Raw genomic sequence first — 21,070 nt, 5'->3', positions numbered from 1 at the left:
GATCTAGAGAAAGCATCGTAACGTACCTTTGGAGAAAGAAAGAAAACCATCTGCCACTAGAAAAAGACCAAAAGTGGGCTCTTTTTTGTATGAACAGAGTGAAAGCTAAGAATCTATGTTTAAAATATGACCATAAAATTTCCCTGCGTTTATAGTTCTTGGCACCAAGGACTAGAGACCTGTTTTGGATGATATACATGGTTTTAAAAGTCAAGATACACTTCTATGTAAGAGATACTTGAAGCACTTGGGGTTCGTTGTTAAAAGGCATAGAAGTTCTTTTGCAAGATACATAATTTATCTCAGATCAGGGCTCACTCATTTTTTGTCTTGGACTTCATGAGCAGTTAAGGCTTTCCTTTTCTTCATTAATTCCTTTACATATAAAAATTACTTTTCTTTTACTTTATTAAGTGTCACAAATTTGTGGGCCTTTCGATTTTGTTGTTAAAACTCTCATTTTTCCCTCCCCTGCATTGCTGAAGCTGTACATCACTGACTCCTGGACCCAACTGTGACCGATTCAAACTGCACATCCCGTACGCTGGAGAGACGTTAAAATGTGAGTAGACGGTGGTCTCCGATTATTGCAAGTCGTGGTTGAGATTTTACTTCTGGCTGTTCAGAGCACACTCTGTTTTGTTATCTGCTATCCGGCCCCGGTTCTGTTCAGAGTGAGGTAGCCGGCTGAGTTTATGTTGTGGAGGAATAGGCCTGTACAGAAACAAAATAGTGCATATGTATGTATTTTTCCTTGGAGGGAGCTCTAAGATAATACCCAATAAAGAGGCTTGCTGCTTTGTGCCTGCAAGATGGTTCAGTGAGTGGATAAAGACACCGCCCACCAATCTTGACAACCTTAGTTTCATTTCTGGACCCAGAGGAAGGAGAGAACTAAAACTTGTAGGTTGTCTTCTGATTTCCACATGTGTAATATGCCCCATACCCCATAATGTTAAAAAAAAGTAAAAAAGAAAAAAGATGTACCACTTAAAATACCTACTTAGTAATAGTTGTTTTTAGGTAGGAATGGCTGATGTCCCCACTGCTGTCAAAACCCACTGTCATAGTCCTTTCTCTAAGATTCTGGGCACGGAGTACTCTGAGCTTTATAGCAAGAGTTAGAAATACAAATAGCTTGTAAGAGCCAGAGTGATAGGTAATACAAACAAGAAAAACAGATCCACTATGGCTGTTTGTTAAGCCTGTCTCTGAGGAAACTCCTTCTATTGACTCAGAAAGTGGATGATCAGACATTTTACATCTTTTCTTTTTTTTTTATATCAGTTTTAAATGTTGTCTACCCTTCCAAAATTAAGGAATATGTTATTCAGGTCAACTGAGTACATGGGAAGGGTGGTTTCCAGCACCGCCGGGATGCTGTGCGAGGGGCGTGCCTGGGATGAGACCAGCATCTGCAGCGTCTGTCTGTGCCGAGTTAGCCCTCTGTGTCACCAGCACAGCACTGAACCTCTTGCCCACTGTGAAAGTGATAATAGCTTTGCTTTGGTAGTGTCAGTAATTGCACCTGGCATTTTCTTTCTTAAACCTATTCTTGTGAACAGGTGTTAAAACCTATCTATTCGTTAAAAAAGGGATAAAAATGTGATTAGTAAAGATCAAATGGATGGGTGAGGGAGATGGCACAGGCTATAAAGTGCTTTCATGGTAAAAGGGCCTGGGTTTGATCCTCAGAACCTACACAGAGAAAAGCTTGGCAGGGGAAGATGCTTCTAATGCCAGTGTGGGAACACAGAGACAAGTCGATGCCTGCTGCTTGTGATGATCCATCTTAGCTTACTTGGCACGTTCCAGGCCAATGAGGGACCCAGTCCGAGAAAAACGAGTGGATGGTGCTTTAGGAATGATACTTCTTTAGGTATCATTCCTCTGGTGTCCATGTGTACTTGTGTGTGTGTGTGTGCTTATGTACTTGCACACATGTACACACGTACATACACACACACACACACACACACACACACACACACACGAACACACGATATGATGGGTGGAATGGGTGGATAAATTATATTTTGGAATACCGACAATATGTTTTACCATCATTGACCAGGAGGTACCACATCTTGATAATCTATAGAATTGCTTTGTATTAATTTACCAAATGCAACAGTAAATGAGACATTTAGGTTAAGGTCATTTGTTCCCCTTGCGTTATTACTCAGGAAACCACAAAAGTACAAAATAGTAACAGGATTAGATTGATGATTTTTTTCAAAAAGAACTTATTAGCTCAATTGAAAAGAAAGGATCCAAGCAAATCAGTTGTAGAGGACAGGAGAGCGCGCTGAAGGTGCACACAGAGGGAAGGAAGCATTGCTCTCCTGTCCAGTGCTCCCCCTGACTTCTATTTCTCAGGAAACTATTCAGTTTTAAGAAATGGTTTCAGTTTAGTTCTTCTGAAGATTCCCATTTCTCTCAGTACTACACTGCCTGTTTTCTGACTGGCTAGTTGTAGATGTTATCTTTTGACTTCCTGCCCTGCTAGAGAGGCCACCCTTACCTCTCTCTTCCTCTTTAATAAAAGTACATCACTGCTTTTGGCTCCTGAGTTCTTTACCTTGTAGCTTAAACCTTTGTTCTTGTGCTGAGGATCAAATATCAGGACCTTATAAAGGTTAGAGATGAACTTTTCCAAGGAATGAATTCATGGCAACTCCCTCAATCCCCCCCTCCATGGCCACTTTAAACACCACATCATACAATTCAATGAACAGTCCCCAAAAGTTCTTGATAAGTGCAAGACTCAGCTTCATTATCAGCTAGGACGGTCTCTGCAGTAGTGATGGATGCTTCATTTATCTGGAGTCCCATGAACCACAGATAATGCCTTTGGCTTCACACTTCACAGGATAAGATTAGCCTCTGCTTCTTTCTCTTTTCTCTCGCATTTTCCTTCACTGCTTTCACATGTTTTCTGTTTTCCCCTTTGCATTCTCAAGATTAATAATTTTTAGTCTATAATACTCTCCAGAGCATTGTTCATAAATCATACAGTGGCTCTTTAGGCCTGTTTCTGCATTAATTATCATTAGATTTTACCTTGTTTTATGGGCCTAAATAGTCACAATTCTATACACTATTAGATGGTTTCTTAGGAAACAGGCCACTTGCTTAGGTTATTGGAACCCAGTCTCAAATAACCTGCCCAGATTTTGTTCTTTCCTCTTTTGCGTCTGCCTTTCCTACATCTCTGCCCAATATTTTTATTACTGCCATTATTATAATTAGGTAACTTACTTAAGATCTCTTTCTTTCTCTCTGTTCCTCTTTCGGATGTCTTGTTCTTACTTTATGACTTTAGTATCTGTTACAGTCTTTAACAAAAATTAGAGATCTAAAATACTTCTGGGACCAGTGAAATGATTCAGCAGCTCAAGGTGCTTACTGACAAACAATCCCTGGGATCTACCTGGTAAAAGGGGAGGACTGTTGTAGTTTCCTTTCCATTGTTGTGATAAAGCACTCTGACCAAAGCCCTCCTGGATCAGTTAATAATCAAGACAGTGCCCCCCAGATATGCACGTTGGACAGTCTGTTCTAGGCACTTCCTTAGCCAAGGTTCCTCTCAGATAACTCTAGGGTGCAATTAAAACTAGCCAAGGGGTTGAAGCAATGGCTCAGTAGATACCAACACAAACTGTTCTGTTCTTGTACAGTTTGGTCCCTAGAACCCATGTCAGGCAACTCATAACAGCTGTCTGCAAGTTAAGTTCCATGAGACTCGATGCTCTCTTCTAGACTGTGCAAGCTCCTGCACACACGTGTATACACACATGTGTCGTTCAATTGAAAATACAATTCTTTAGAACAATAAGATTAAACAAAATCCCTGCTAACCAGTTCAAGAACTGATTCCCATGCGTTATCCTCTGATCTTCAAGTGCATGTCATGTATACATACCATTACACAGTCACTCACACACGCACGCGTGCGCGCACACACACACAGATAAATAAATAGAACAATTGTAAAAACTTTAAAAATGCTTGTTTTAAATTACCATTATTTTAATATCCACATGGAGGCATCATTTTATATTCTCATTTCTCTTCCTGTTATTCTATAATGCTGCAACCTTTTAATATAGTTCCTCAAGTTATGGTAACACCAACAGTAAAACTGTTTTCATTGATACTTTATAACTATAATTTTGCCACTGTTATGAATGTGATGTAAATAACTGTGTTTTGGTCTTAGGTGACCCCTGTGAAAGGGTCGTTCATCTCCCCAGAGGTCGAGGCCAACAGGCAGAGAGTTGCTGATCTATAAGCTTTCCTCAAATAAGTGTGGGAGTAGACACTTGGCCACTGTCAGGCAGGGAGGTGTGGACTCTTTGCTGAAGAACTTCTAATTACTCTCCCTGCTCAGAGCCCCTTGTCTCCTCCTCTCATGTCCTCACCCGGTACATGGAAGGACCATAGCTTCTCTATGACCATCTGTGTCCTCCTTATATTCCTGTGAGGGACACAGAGCACTCAATGGGTCCTGTGTGAAGCTTTGTGGAATTTCTTAAGATAAACAACCCTCATAACATGGCATAATATAGCCGGGACATGGTCAGCATGATCCTGCTCTGAGTCAAGGCATTATTATTCCATGGCATTGCTGGCAGGCACATTACAGCAGCAATGTGGAACAGCTGCTGGGCACGGAACAAAATGGCTGCAGTGATGGTGGGTCAGACAGAACAGGAAGACTTCAGCCTTTACCAGCCCACAGCCAAACCAACAGGAAGAAATTATTGACTATGAAATCTTTATTTATATGAGGTCATTAACGGCAGGGATGAATTTTTCTTCCCCCTGCTCTAACATTGTATGTTTGTGAGTCATGTGTACTTGTGTGCTTGTGTATGTGCATGTGGAGATGAGAAGGTGACGTGAGGCATCTTCCATAGTCACTCCTTACCTTAGGTTTGCTTTGTTGAGACAGGGTTTCACACTGACTTTCCTGCACCTTGCTCTGTAGACCAGGCTTGACCTTGAACTCACAGAGATCTAACTGCCTCTGCCTTTTCAGTTCTGGGATTACAGGAATGAGCCACCCTATGTAGCTTCTTTTTTTAACTGCTTATGTTATTTTTTTCCTTAACTATGCCAGGCTGGTGGGTTTTTGAGAGTTTTGAGAGAAAGTCTCTCACTGAACTTGGAGCTCACTAGTCCTCCTAGACTGCCTGCCAGTGAGTCTAGTGATCCTTACTCCCTGTCTGCCGAGCTCCGAGATTACAGATGTGCACTGTTGTACAGATGTGCTTTCTAATGTGGGTTCTGGTGCCCCAGACTCAGCCCTCATACTTGAGTGGCAATCAGGTTATTGAGTGAGCCATTTTCCAAGCTCCTCCTTTCTGAAATTCTGGACTTTTCTGTAAAAAACCTTCTGAAGGATGTTGGTGATGTGCTTAGGTTTAGGGTTGGAACCAGGGGCGGCAGTAAGTACAGAGCTAGGAATTTACTTGACAATATGTATTATGAATAAGTTCCTTCCAGACTTTAGAAAGGTGTGGGGTTTAAGGTGCCATTTGCCTGTTGCCTAAAAAACCTGTTCTAATTCTCAGATTTGTACCCTGTGGGGCGGCCTATTGCTTCAGTCTGGAGGCCAAGACAAACACCTCTATCCGTTTAGGGATAGAAACTTTTTTTTTTGTATTTACTTATTTATCCTTTATTTTTTATTTTTATTGGATATTTTCTGTATTTACATTTCAAATGTTTTATCTGTCTCCCACTTGCCTTCCTCCTCCCCTTCAACTTGTTTCCATGAAGGTGCTCCCTCTCCCAGTCACCCTCTCCACCTCAGTGCCTTGGCTGATGATGATATTGTTCTTCCCATGAGGGTGCCAATCTTTCAGCTATTTCAGTCCTTTCTCTGGCTCTTTCAATGGGGTCTCTGTGTTCAGTCTGATGTTTAGCTGCAAGCATCCTCATCTGTATCTATATGACTCTGGGAGAGCCTCTGAGGAGACATCCATGTCTGGTTCCTGTCAGTAAACACTTCTTGGCATCAGCAATAGTGCTTGGGTTTGGTGGCTGTATATGGTATGGTTCTCCAGATGAGGCAGCCTCTGTAGATCTTTTCTTCAATCCCTGCTCCTGTATTTGACCTTGTATTTCCTCCCCTGTTTTGTTCTCCCTTCTAAAAAGGACTGAGGCATCCACATTTTGGTCTTCCTTCTTTTTGAGCTTCATAAGTTCTGTGGATGGTTTCTTGAGTATTCCAAGCTCTTTTTTTTTGGGTGGGGGATTGTATCCGCTTATAAGTGAATATATACCATGAGTTTTCTTTTGTGACTGGGTTACCTCACTCAGGATGATAGCTTCAAGTTTCATCCATTTGCCTAGGAATTTCATGAACTTGTTGTTTCTAATAGCTGAGTAGTACTTCATTGTGTACATGTACCACAATTTCTGAATCCATTCCTCTGTTGAAGGACATCTGGGCTCTTTCCAGCTTCTGGCTATTATAAATAAGGCTGCTATGAACATGGTGAAGCATATGTCCTTGTTAGATATTGGAGCTGCTTTTGGGTATATTTATGCCCAGGAGTGGTATAGCTGGGTCCTCAGGTAGTACTATGTCCAGTTTTCTGAGGAACTGCCAGACTGATTTCCAGAGTGGTTGTACCAGCTTACAATCCCACCAACAGTGGAGAAGTGTTCCTTTTTCTCCACATCCTCACCAGCATCTGCTGTCACCTGAGTTTTTGATATTAACCATTCTGACTAGTGTGAGGTGGAATCTTAGGGTTGTTTTGATTTGCAATTCCCTGATGACTAGGGATGTTGAACATTTCTTTAGGTGCTTCTCAGCCATTCGGTATTCCTCAGTTGAGAAGTCTCTGTGTAGCTCTGTACCCCATTTTTAATGAGATTCTTTTATTCTCTAGGGTATAATTTCTTGAGTTCTTTGTATATATTGGATACTAGCCCTCTATCAGATGTAGGATTGGTAAAGATCTTTTCCTAATCTGTTGGTTGCTGTTTTGTCCTTTTGACAGTGCCCTTGGCCTTACACAAGCTTTGCAATTTCATGAGGTCCCATTTGTCAGTTCTTGATTTTAGAGCATAAGCCATTGGTGTTCTGTTTAGGAAAATTTCCCCTGTGCCTATGTGTTCTAAGCTCTTCCCCACTTTCTGTTCTATTAGTTTCAGTGTACCTGGTTTTATGTGGAGGTCTTTGATCCACTTGGACTTGAGTTTTGTACAAAGAGATAAGAATGGGTCAATTTGCATTCTTCTGCATGCTGACTGCCAGTTGAATTAGCACAATTTGTTGAAGAGGCTGTCCTTTTTCTATTGAATGTTTTTAGCTCTTTAGCCCTTTCTCTATTCCTGAGAATTTATATTTTTAAGATTTGTTGAAAATGCAACAGACTTTTCAAAAATAAATGAAATCAACTATTATAAATTATGGTGGGTAAGTCTTGGTTTAGAAAATCAGAACCAGCGTGTCTGAGCAGTTAAAGCTCAGGTAAAGAAGGTTTGTGCTCGTCACTGAGTGCCATGTCCCCACCAGCAAACTGCTTCCAAGGACAAACTGGTCTTGCTTAGTATGATATTTAGGCCATGGTCATTAAGCTTCCATCCCTTGTAACTTAACTAAAAATTATTTACAAATTAATTATGTTTATAATACTTTAAAAAGCTAGAATAGCATCTCTCTTCCTCTCCTTCCCCACTTTGTGTGTGTGTGTTCATGCGCACGTGCTTTCTTTTACTTGTGGGGGTCAGAGTACAAATACCCTGCAGGGGTTGTTTTCCTCCCATCATATTGGACTTGGGGACTGAACTTGCCTGGTCAAGCTCAGTGGCAAGCACCTTTATCCAGTAAGCTTTCTTGCCAGCCCATCTTGGTATAAGCTCCCAAAATCCTTCCAGGAGGTTTGAGTCATGGTCAGCTGACAGTGGTAATAGTGTGGGACAGTTAGATCTTACATCAAGATCAATACTTACTATAGTTCCACTGTATGCATCACTTGAAAGTCATGGAAGTAGGTTTTCTATGTCAACCAGAATTGTTATAACGAATGAATCATTTGTGGTAGCCATGGATTTTTTAAAGAATCAAATTTTTCTTCTTAGAGTAAGATTTTGCAGGCCCATCTCTCTTTATTTTTCTCTCTCCCCTCTCCCTTCCTTCCACTCCTTTAGTTTTTCTTATAATTTCCTCTTTGAGACAAGTTCTCATCCTATAGCCCATGCTGTGCTGGAGCTCACTGTGGAGCATAGGTTGGTCTCAGACCTTCAGTGGTCCTCCTACCTCAGCCTACTGAGTGCTGGAATTACAGGTGTGAGCCACCCAACTGAGCTACTTTTATAACTTTTAAGTCATTCTTTTAGTTTTTTTAACATCTTTTTGTAAGGTTGAAGATAGCATCTGTTCCTACTTGCACAAATTTTGTAACTATATTTATTCAAGCTAAGAAATGTATAGCCAGTGGCCTGTTATTACAAGATTTGTCATTAAACTCAATAGTCACCTTTAAATGATTAAATACTATTCTCATCAACAAACTCTTTAATAAGTTTAGTTTGCTTAAATAAATATAAATATTAGTGAGTTTCTATAGTTCTGCAGGTCTTTGAAAGCAGTTATGATAGCAAACACAGAAGCTTTTTGCATTTTTAAAAAATAATTTACATGTATGAGTGTTTTGTTTGCATGTATGTCTATGGGCCACTTGCATACCTGGTACTTACAGAGGCCAGAAGTAGGCACTGGATCCCATAGCATTGGAGTTACAGATGGTTCTGGAAGAGCATCAAACCTGGGTCTTCTGGAAGAGCAGCCAAGTATTCTCTCTCTCTCTCTCTCATATTCTTCCCTTCCCCCATCTCTCATTCCCCCCCCCCACATTCTTCTTTTATATATTAGGTCCCAGCCACAGTTTCTTCTCTCTCCCCTTCTCCAGTCTCTCCCTCCACCTCCCCTCTCCTCTATATCTACTCAGCCTCCCCTCAGAAAAGAGCTTGCCTCTTAGGGACATCAAGCTAACATGGCATAACCTGGGCACAATAAGACCATCCATGTACCATCACATCAAGGCTGGCTTAGGCAGTGCAGTGTGGAGCAAAGGGTCCCGCAAGTAGGTGGAAGAGTCAGGGACAGCATCTGCCCCCACTGCTAGGATTCCCACAAGAACACCAAGCTACTCAGCCACAGCATCAGCCCTTCCAGGCTCCTTGGTCCTGGTCAGTTGGTTCTGTGGGCTGAGTTCTTGTGGTCTCTGTGACTCCTCTGCTTCTTCCCTTCCTTCAGCCTTCTCAGCAGAACTCCCGGAGCTCCCTGTAAGACTCCTGTAGGATTTTGCTTCCATGAGTTGCAAGATGAAGTCAATCTGATTTTTTTCAATGACAGTTCTTTTAGGTTCCAATCCCAAAATACTTCAGCCAGGACAAACTGTAGGTAGAAGGTTTGGCTGGGTTGGTGTCCCAAACCTTTCACTTGAGAATAGCCAATCTCTATCACCATGCAATCTTCCTAGCCTGAAGCTTTAACCAAGGCTAACTCAGAGTGTCTGGAATTTACAGTAATTTGTTTTATAAGTTAAGCTCAGTGAACAGACCTGCTTTGTTTACTAAGTTGTACCTTCAGCTGCTAGCACAGAGAGATAGATACTTAGGTAGATATCTGTGGGAGCAGTGGAGGGAGGGAGCGCATGAGTCGTAATGTTCAGATCTGTGCTGGCTACAGGGTTAGAGAGAATATGGTATTTTCTTCCTGTTTCTGCCTTGTTACCAGCAGACACCCAGTCATCACAAGTTATTTATTATACAAGGAATTATTAATTCAAACACTACCCCTAACAATTCAGAAAAACAGGAAGGCATACACAGTACTTTGCAGATGGGGAGTCTGAACCTATTTATTTATTTATTTTATTCTGCCCCTGGAATCAGAGTGATGAAAATAGGATGCAACTAAAATTTGTGTGTGAGCATCTTTGACGTATTGGAAAGAGGTCAGCACTTAGAGATCTGTTTGACCTGCACACAAAGGGAGTGCCGTGCAGCTGCTGAGAGAATGCACAGCCGGCCGAGGAGAGGACAGCTTCTGTCTGCATCCGAGAACCACTTCCTAAGGAGAAGGATGCCAGAGGCTACAGTACGCTGCTGATGACGATGATGCCATTGTTTCCACAGTTCCGTCAGTGTGAAGAAGCAACTGCTGGCTAGTGAAAGAGCTGCCAACTTGTGTAAGGAATTATTGAAAGTTGTCCAAGCTCAGAGGTATTAATTAAAGAGAAGCTCTTGGATTTGACAGTCGTAGATGACACAAATCATCCTTGAAGTGGAATAAAAATGTGCTTCTTCAGTGATCAAGAGGAATGGAATAGAGTGCATGTTGGAGTCTCAACATCCCACTGGAATGATAGAAGTTTCTGAGCTACAGAGGAATTCATGATGGGCCAGGGATTGATTATAAACATGGGTTTATAAGCAGACACATCAGTCCTTCTGCATAGCATTTAATTCTAAAATAATTATCTGATTGTTTGAGAGAGAGAAGGCGGGGGAGACAGAGAAAAGAAGATAAAGAGAAAACCAGTGAGAAATGTGTGTGCATGCCCACTCTGGTTAAACAGAGCAGGGGGGCAGGCTTCTCTCATGTAGTGTCTCCAGGCTCTAGCGTGGTTCCTGACATTTAGAGAAGCTTACTAAGTGTTTGTGGAATGAACCAAGAATATTCTTTCTCTGGATCCAGCAGTGATGGGGCTCGATGAGCAAGTGACAGGTCTTAATTCTGAACGCTCTTTGAATCATATTTGTTCATGCCGCTATGAAGAGAAATTACCGAGATATTGTAGGTTATATTGAGCAAGTCTGTGGCTAGCGAATCAGTTTCAAATTTGAAATTATTTTTTGTTTGAAATTTTTGTTTCACACCAACAGTTTATGTTAATCAGGGACTGTTTGGTTATAAGAAATTCATTGGAACCAAAATAAACCAAAGGATTTGTTTATTTGTCTTTCTAAGGAATCAAGTGAATTTTATGGTGCTCAAGGGCAGGGAAGATAGGGAGGCTTCCTTGGGACTGCCACCAGGGACTGGAATGCCTGTAGACACGATAGTAGCTGCTTGTCATCTGTGTTCTTGTGTTTTGGCACTTTGTTAACTTAGCTATCTTCCCCAAATTTCTCTAAACATTGGGTAGAAATGACTTCCTGAGCCTCTGATGGGTGACTTGATTCCAGTCATTAGTGAGAAAGTATTGAGCCTTCATTTTTGGGAAAATTGTGTGCTTAAAATCTCACTCGATAGAAGCGTGGCCAGGGCTCTCTAGGTTAGTTATTCTTAGTTTGCTCCCTAGAAGATAGGCTCTAGTGCGTGCTCCTTCTCTCTGTCTCTGTCTCTGTCTCTGTCTCTGTCTCTGTCTCTGTCTCTGTCTCTCCTTCCCTCCCTCCCTCCCCCTCCCTCTCCCTCCCTCCCCCCTCCCTCCCTCCCTCCCCCTCCCTCTCCCTCCCTCCCCCCTCCCTCCCTCCCTCCCCCTCCCTCCCTCCCTCCCTCCCTCCCTCCCTCCCTCCCTCCTCTCTCTCTCTCTCTCTCTCTCTCTCTCTCTCTCTCTCTCTCTCTCTCTCTCGTATGTGTGTGTGTGTGTGTGTGTGTGTATGTTGGCATGCCCACGAGTGTGCAGGTATGCAGGCACCCATGCATGTAGCTAGAGGAGGATTTCTGGAAACTTCTCTGCCATGCTCTTCTTTCTTCCCCATGAGCCATGGCTCTCATTGAACCAGAAACTTACCGTTTTTCTCCTGTTGCAGCCATGCATAGCTGTGCTGAGCTTTTTAGCCTGGGTGCTGATATTTGAACTCATGCTTCCAGAGCAAATGATTTTAGTCAGGAACTATCTCCCAAGCCCCTAGGAACCAACTTAAGCACAGGCAAGCATGGTCTGGGGAGCCTAGAGAGGTCTGTCACTTTGTTCCTCGGGAAACTGTAGACATGTTCACTTTGTGTCTAACAATGGAACAGTATTGTTGCTTATTATCTGAGAGGAATGATGAATATTTATTAAATCCATTTGCAACACAGTAGAGAAGTTGTGCCAGAAAATTATCTCAAAGGGTTTCAAGTTGAAATACTTTCCCCTCATAGGAAAAAGCCTGGAAGGAAACATGGATTATGATTTGGGTAATACATTCTCCCCCATGTCCTCAGACATGTAGTGTAGAAGTCACTTTATTTCCAAGGATTCAGTACTACATTACTAAATTTAAATACATAATTTTGGACAATTATTCCAACCAAATAAAACCAGCGTCAGAACTGTTATTTAAATTGAATCCACTATTCAATTAAACAGTGGCCAGACAGACTGATATTTTTATAGAGAAGTTACAATCAGCTCAGGATTCAGCTTCAGTTCTTGATCCATACCTTTTGATGATTTGCTTCCCTCTCCTTCTCTCCCCCTCCTTCTCCCTCTCTGCATGTGCATGCACATGTCTGTTTGCAGTTCTCCACCTCTGTTCATGGCTCTAGCCAATCAGTGGGGTGAACTCAGAGTGCTTATCTCTCCTGCTCACTCTTCTCTAAAATCGTACGTGGTGCAGTGTCTGTGCACTGAGCATTCGGCTCTGATGGATGGTACACAGAAATGGCCGCCACCGTACGGTTATCAGTGTTCGGAAGTCTGTGTCAACTGAAAAGGATGTTATTGCTCCCCCCACCCCCAGTTTTGTACTTTGCTTGCTTTGTTACTGTACCGTAAGTTCCTTAGACAATGCAGACATATTTGGCACACTCGTGTGTATGATGTTTGTCTGGAGGCACTGACAGGAGGAGACCAGAGAACGGCTTTAAGGAGTGAGCTTCCCTTTCATTAGTGTAGGTGTTCCAGGCATCAACTGCATGACAAGTGTCTTTTCCACTGAGCCTTTTTGCCAGCCACATGCCTCTGAACTTTGTCCAAGTCAGCTCCAAAGTTGGCTGCTGTGCCCATAGCTGTTGGCATTTATTTTTTAATTTCTAAAACTTTGAGCCAGGGTCTCTCCAAGGATCTCAGGCTAGCTTTAAACAAACTCTGTAGCCTGGGAAGACCTTGAACTGCTTATTCTACCGCTGCAGCCCCGGTGGCCAAGATCACAGGCCTGCACTGCTGCTGTTGGCTTTTCTGTTGGGGTGACAGTGTTATTTTATGATCAGTTTCTTGTGCTGTGTGAAATAAAACCTGTTCAGAGAATGTTGACTGGATAATCTTTCTTGTTCTTATCCCTTTGCACACCTCCCCGTTAGTATTTACTGGACTGAGTCCTTAGCCCACCTTGTTCACCTACCCTTCCCTGGTTCTCCTCTGCGCTCACACTGCTGACATATCAGGATAATAGAATTTAACTACTCTTCCTGTGACTGCTACTCTCGCTAAGTAACAAGGTGGACGCTGTGTCTGGGACACAGTATCTTGTTGCACACCGAGGAGCATTGTCGTTTTCCGAGGTCGCACAGTCCGTTTTACTTTTATTTTTATCTTTTAAAAAAGATTCATTGACTTAAAGATTATTATTATCCACCACTCATGGTATTTTTAGAGGCTAATTAGGGAGGCAGGTCACCTTTGATTTACTGAATGGTTTAAAAGTGCTCACTGAAAAAGCAAGAAGTGCTAATTTTGGGGATTAGACATTCTTGCTCCCTTAGATTTTCAGGATTCCTTTGTCTTGGTGTTTCAGAGTATTTGATTTCTTGGGATCTATGGAATACACTGCTATCTTAAGAATAACAGCCGATACTATTAAGTTTGTAAAATTCTTTTAGTTATAAATAATAGTACATATATGCAATCTGGTTTTGATGCTGATTGTAATTTAATAATAAACAACTGACAGACATAAATCCTAAACTATAAAAAAAATCTCATTTATACAAAGCAGGCTTATTATACAGAACTTTACTGGCCATCACAATTCTGATGTAGGAACTTATATACTGCTATTTTAAGTCAACTTTATGGTATCATAGTTACAGTAATAAAATTTATGCATTGTAAGTGAAATATTTTGCATATTTTGGCAGTTCTAGAAGTCTGTAAGGAATAGAGCATTTTGTTCCTCACAGGTCAGTCTGCTCCACTACCTTCCCCTTCATACTCAACCTTTTTCTGAAGTGTGAAGCTGTTTTGTCCACTTGAGAGTTTTAAAGAGCTGGACATTGCTCTGTGCCGTTTGGTGCATCAGTGGCCAGCTTCTTCCTCTGAGCATGTGTTTGGAACTTCATCCATATTGTTGAATATGGGTGCTGCTCGTTTGTTCCCTGGCTGTAGTGACAGTAAACTCCAGCCTCCCTCCACAGCCTCCTGGTGGTGGGACTACAGGACACAGCAGAGTCTACCCACTTCATTTCTTTATTTCGGAGTAACATTGTGTTCATAGAATCCCTTTTGAAAAGTCATTTGTTGAAGGTCACTTGGGCCACTTACAGATTTCTGGATGTTACAAATTGCATTTTGAATTTTTACTTGTTTGTAGATACTTATTGTGGAAATAAATTTTTCTATTTCTTTTGGGTTAATCCTATGTTGTAAGCTGAATGTAGATTAATGTTTATAAGGAGTAAAGTGTTCTCTAAAGTAGGTATATCATTTTACAGTTTGGTTAACAATTAGTGAATATTCTAATTACTGCATATTCTAGTATTGTTGATTCATTTTGAACTAATTTTAGCCATGTATTTATTATTTAACCACTTAAGTAGTTTTCACTTCTGGATTTTCTATTGTGTACTCTCTTGAGCTAATACAACATTCTTTTTAATTCCTGTAGCTTTGGTGGAAGTCTTTAAATGGGAGCCTGTATGTCCACCAATGTCTTTCCACAGTTGTCTGGGTTATTCTAGGTTATTTGTATTTTAGGATCAGCTTTTCACATATTGCCAAAGTCTTATTCAGTAGGACCTACTGGGGTCTTCTTGAACCCAGAGACTGATCTGTAGAGAAGTAATGTCTTAATGGCATCAAGTCTCCTTGCTAACCCCAAAGCTGGCATTTCTTAGTATCCTGTTGTCACAGTTGTTTGGAATGTTCAGCCAGTACTGTCTGAGCAGATCCCAATGAATGGAAACCGCTCTGTCTGTCTGTCTGTCTGTATTTCCCTGGTCATCCTTCCTCATCTTTGTCCTTTCTGTTACTGTTACTTTTTCTGTTTCTCTCTCTCTGTTTCTGTCTCTCTCTCTCTCCCTCCCTTTCTCCCTCTCTCTCCCCTCCCCCTCTCTGGATAGAACAGTGACTTTAGTAAAGTTTTCACATCTTTTTCTCAATTTTTAAAATCTTTTGAGAATTCATGTGTTTTGGACATAAATATTTTCTCTCTATCTATTATTATTTTTACAAACCTTTGTCTAACCCAGTGTCAGAAAGATCTTTGTACCATGCTTGCTTCTTATTGATTGATTTCCATGTTTTTGTGTGGTGTGCATGTTTTAATGTTCGCGAATACATATGTATATGTTTGTACATGCATGTGGATGCCCAAAGTTGATGACAGGAACCATCTTCAATCATTCTTCCACCAAGTTGATGACAGGAATCATCTTGAACCACTCTTCCACCTTATTCATTGAGATAGGGTGTCTTAGTCAAACCCAGAGCTCATGGATATGTCTAGTCTTTTGCGGTCTGGGGATCTCATCTCAATTTTCTGAGGCTAGAATTACAGAGGCTCAGGGGTCAGTTAGCCTGCCTAGAGTTTCAAGGATGCACCATCAAAAGACAGTGGAAGGCCAAAGACCCATACTCAAAGCCTGCCCTTCACATGCCCTTGAAAGGAGTATGCCACGTACTCCTACAGGAACAAATGTATACACACCTTGAAATCAGGTAGTATGAGCATTTCAATTTCTCATACTTTCAAAAGTGGATTTAGAAATACAAGGTTCTTTAGTTCCATAAATCTTGGAATCAGTCTTTTTAAAAAAAGCCTCTCATGTTATACTTCTTTTTCACATTTAATATGTAGGTTTTAGACTTTTTCTGTCATGAATCCAATGTTAATATATTTTGATTATAAATTGTATTTTAAGATCTGATTATTTATTGCCATCATGTAAATATTTTTTTTGTCTGTTGATGCTGAAACTATTATAAGCTCATTTATGAGATACGATTAATTGTTTATAGTTTCTTAGAACTTTCTATACAGAAAATTATGTACTCAGTGAATGACTATTTTAGTTCTTTCTACCCAGCATGAATCACATTTCTTTTTATTGCCTTAGCACATTGACTAGGATCTTGAGGAGTGTTGTAGTAGACATTCTCATTTCAGATTTTAAAAGAAACGAGTACATTCATAATTCAGTATGGTTTTAGCTTTGTATTTTTAGAATTGCCTTTTCTCAGGATGGATTCCTTTCTATACCTAGTTAGTTGAGAATTGTTTTGTCTTATTTAACTTTTTATTAAAATCAAGAATAAGTGTTAGATTTTGTCAAATACTTTCTTTTATCAGCTACAATGATTATGTGATTTTTCTCTGTTTTAATTTTATTAGCACAATGGATTGTAAGAACACATACCAAGGTACTTATTAATTTAATTTAATTACATAATTTTTTCTTTAGTGTATTTCTTCCCTTGGCTTTCTTGTATGTCTTTCAAATTCATGGTCTCATTCTCTTTAATTATTTTTCTTACATGTACGCACACAAACAAACACAGCTTTCAGAATTTATTTAGTGTTGCTTGTATTTGTATGATTTTAAGGCTGTTCACTTAGTATTGAATGACAAATGGTTAATAGAGTTAATAAAGCACTGTGGATATTTAGTGACTAATTTTGGCATATTTAACCTATTTTGCATTCCTGGAGGATGGGCTTCAGTTGTCCTGATGTATCATTTTTCTTACAGGTTGTTGGATTCAATTTGTTAATGTTTTGTTGCATATTCTGTGTATTCATTTGTTATGCTGATTTATATTTTTCCTTAGTATGTTTTCTAGATTTTGCATTGTAGGCTAAATTGAGAAGTATGTATTCTATGAATGTTCATGAAGAATTTGTATTAGTTTTTCTTTAACTGTTTGGTGAAATTTGCTAGCAGAAGCATCTTGGATCTGGACTTCTTGTAGGAAGAGTTTAAAGACCAGATGGAATGTTCTATGGACACAGTGAGTCGATCACTGGATCCTATGACTGTTGCTAGTTTGAACCTTCTTAAGTCTCACTGTTTACTGGCATAAAAATCTGAATACTGTTCCCCTAGTTTTGAAAATATCTGTAAAATTCGTAATAGCAATGCCATGTCTGTGTTTCCTGGTTTAGTAATTTATCTCCTCCCCTGCCTTTCCTCATGGGGCTGGCTGGTGATCATGCCTTTGTTAGTGTTCTCAACAACCAGCTTTTGCCTTCCTCCATCTTTTTTTAAAAATTCTTTCCAGTGTTACTGTATTTCCTCCTGATCTTTGATTTTCCTCCTCCTCTTTCTTTTCTTCCTCCTCCTTTTTCACCGCTGAACACTTCTTTTCTTCCCTTGGTTTATTTAAATGGAAGCCGAAGTTCCTGTCTTGATAGCTTCATGTGCTGTGATTTCCTATCATTAGTATATTTAGTCTTTTCTGCAGCTACTGCTGTGCTGTGCTCACTGTTTTCTGTTATGGTTTTGAATTTTCCTTTAGATTTTTTTTCACATATAGGTTATCTAGAAATATCTTTTAATTTCTAGAATTTTGTGGGGTTCTATTACCTCTTATTGATTTTGAATTTAATTTCATTGTAGAGAATATTCTTTATATGACTTAAATCACTTGGAGCTTTTTGAGGCTTGTTTGCTGGCTCAGGATATAAATGATCTTAGCAGATGTTCGGTGTGCATCCAGAAGAATGTATGTTCTGCTGTTTTTTTGGTGGCATGCTCTGTAAATAACAGCTCAGTCACATTGGCAGCTTGTTCAGATGTCACATGCTGCTTTGTCTGTCTGTCTGCGTATCACCGGGGGTGTTCAGAAAGGGTCACTGAGTTCTTGGAGTGTGACTCTGAGTGTGTGAAGAGGGTGGCATATTTTATTCATGATGCTGTTCTATCAGTTGGGTGGCTGTAGGAACTGTGGACTGCGATTGTACCTACCAGGCGTCATCTCCTCAGCGCCTGCTTCATGTATGTTGAAGCTCTACTGCTAGATTAAAACAATGTAAGATTGTGATATCTACACATCTTGCTCTTAGAATATTGTTTGTTGTGAGATGTACATTAGTTGATATTAATGTACTATGGTACATTTTTTCTTATTCTTTTCTCTTTAACCTACCTGGGTCTTTACATTTAGAGTAAATTTTGTATAGCAGCATATAACTGGACCTTGTGTTTAATTCTGACAGTCTTTGTTGCTTGGTTGAGATGCTTGTATTACTTCCATTTATTATGATTATTGATGTATTGGATGGATCAATGCATAAATATACTTAGCGTCTTGTGGCAGTACATAATGCATATCTTTGAACACCTATGTGTATAGTAATCATCTTTGGATTTCAGACATATTCTCCTTTTTGAAAGTTTATGGTACTGAGGAAAGTGTTCTTGTGTTCAAAAGTAAGGAGCTTTACAAATGTACCTTTCTAGAATAGTAATAGAAGATAATGTAACATTCCAGTCTTACCTCAGAATGAAGAATTTTTAGAAAACTAGGTTTTTACTGAAGGTGTTAATAGGGCCTGAATATGTTTCTGTATAGTCTTTTTCTTTATCATTCTGGCCCTTAAAGTCAGAATGACCTTACACATAAGAGTATTTCAAATAGAAGCTGGCATAAGACCTTATGGGTCATTTTATGGCCACTCCAGATGACCCAGTTACTCTAGATCAGGTCGGGGTGCACGGTCCTCTTTTCCCAGCCTGATCTAACCTCACTGATCACTGGATCATTGGTCTGCCTTGGGGGAACATACTGAGATGACATATTTTATCCACTCAAGAAATATATCCCACTTGTTAGTTTCTAGCATATGACATTCATATTAACTTGTGTACATGATAATTGCTGTCTCTATTCCTGACTATATGTAGATTTTTATTTCTGGGCCATATATGAGTCTTCCCTAAGACTTTTGTGTGATATAAACAGCCTAACCTTTCTTAGTAGAGTTTTAAAAATACTGTTTTCAGACTGTTGTTTGAACCCGAGACTTATAGAAATCCCTTTCACATTCCAGATCTAAGCAAGACAATCATCTTACATATATAAAATCAGACTCACCAGGGATGTCATTTTGATATTAGCTGTTGACACCATCCCTGTTAATATCATTCGGACACACCCTTCTACCAAAATCCTTTTATATCTCTGACTTTGGCTCTGTGCTGTCTTGTAGCGGAAGGGAACATAATGTTTTGGTAGGATTATGTCTTTAGAGGTGGAGAATTACATCCACTAAAAAAAATGAAATATGGTAAAGTCAGAAAATGCTTGCAAGAGGATTTGGGACATTCTAGAGAATTACAGAGATATGTGATTTCAGGTAAAGACCCAGGGTCTCTAATTTGTGAGGGGAATAAAGAGGCGGAAGCAAGAGAGAAATGGATTGACAGCCCTTGTTGGAGGAAAAAGAGAAAATGATTAAAAGTTTTTCAATGTATTTTGAAAAAAAATAAAGAAAAAATTAAAAATGTATTCTGAATAAAATCTGCACTCTTCCCCCCCGCTTGGGCCTTAGAAATTGGAATCCTTCCCTCTTATTGTTTTTCTCAGAGGTGAGCCCTGTTTGATGGTGGTTGTATTTAGTACATAGCAACGTTGCAAACCATCTCTCATTAGTTCTTTCTTTGTACTTATGCCTAACCCTCTCCTCTGGAGAAATGCCAGTTTGCCACTAAATTTAAATAAATAAGAACATGTCTCATCAATAGGGGTGGCAAATTTAGCCCCTCTTTAGAGCACTGAGCAATTTATGACCATATGTTAAATACCATAAAACAGCTTTAAAGATTTGGTCCCTGGCCATTGCCAGATTGCACCGTAGGAGTACGGCAGCGCTGCGAGGGACTGGGAATGTTTCCTCCGGCCCTTGCAGGCCTCAGCAACTCAATGATGTCACAGCCAAAGGGGCCTGTTTTCAAACATTCCCTTCATAAAGGTGAGATCCCACAAGATCCCACTACTTTTTAACTCTTCAGGGTGAAAGTTAGTGTGTGGGAGAGTGAGCTGCTTGGCAGTGGCCAGTGCAGGAAGCAAGTCAGCAGTAGGTAGGAGATGCCCTTCGAATTCTTGTTCTTGGAGCATGAACTGGGCTTTGCCATGGTCCCAGTCAACCAAATACCTCATTTCTCACTCATTTCCTTCTTGCCAGCTTTCATGGAATTAATATTAATGTTACAACCATTTAAAAATCTCATGCTAGAGAGCTGTCAGCTGTAAGGATTCCTTTTCTTCCAGGAGCGTGCATGACTCATTATTTGGTGAACTCCAAATATTAGTTTTTCTTTTTTACCACCATCACTGCCTGTGACTCACACAGGGCATGTCGTGGGCTCTTGGCTGAGAGCATGTAGGTGTGTGCCAGCAAATGTGATTTTTGGTCTCTGGTGGGTGCTCACCACGGAAGAGAAGAACACTGGGGACAGGGGCAGGCCCACCAAGTGCACGTAGGCACGGCAGGGCTCTGGCTAGCGTTTCCCTGTCAGATCTGGAAGGAGAAAGATGATGGGATTTGGTGGTCAAAGGTCAGGATCCCTAGCCGTGTTGAATGTGTCTGTTGGTTCCTGTGTGCGCTGCGCTCTGCCCTCGCTGTGTAGACCATCCTGTTGACTTCCCTGTCAGCTTTGTCGTAGCTGCTCTCCTGTGCATTTGAGGCAGTTGCACACTTCTCTAGGAAGTGCAGCTGGGAAGCGCCTGTTGAATTCTCCCTAGGGCAGGAAACCATTGTTTCTTGTTGTCACTTTCTTCCGTTGAAAGAACAAATTACTTCAGACTTTGGCAATTTATAAAGAACATGGGTAGCAGTTTGAATGGACTCTGTCCATATCGCTGGACCTGGGCAAAAATGCAAGTGACCTTTCCTGTCACCTCTAAGTCTGGCCTTGTTTTTCTGGGACACAGATGGTTGCAGTAGGGCAGCCGGG

At 40.6% G+C, this 21,070-nt stretch overlaps 1 protein-coding gene across 1 annotated transcript in view; it reads left to right on the top strand.

The window, feature by feature from the left end:
• The window catches only part of BABAM2 (BRISC and BRCA1 A complex member 2), a 357,467-nt gene that overhangs the window by 28,502 nt on the left and 307,895 nt on the right, over positions 1-21,070 (top strand). The window contains exon 3 of the mRNA XM_080918718.1: positions 486-562. Within this exon, the coding sequence (XP_080774844.1) occupies positions 486-562 (77 nt within the window). The remainder of the gene's footprint in view (positions 1-485; positions 563-21,070) is intronic.

This window comes from Micromys minutus, assembly GCF_963924665.1.
Source record: "Micromys minutus genome assembly, chromosome: 1".
NCBI classification, from domain to species: Eukaryota; Metazoa; Chordata; class Mammalia; order Rodentia; family Muridae; genus Micromys; species Micromys minutus.
The sequence above is the reverse complement of the archived record's forward strand: the minus strand, read 5'-3'. Positions and strand labels throughout refer to the sequence as shown.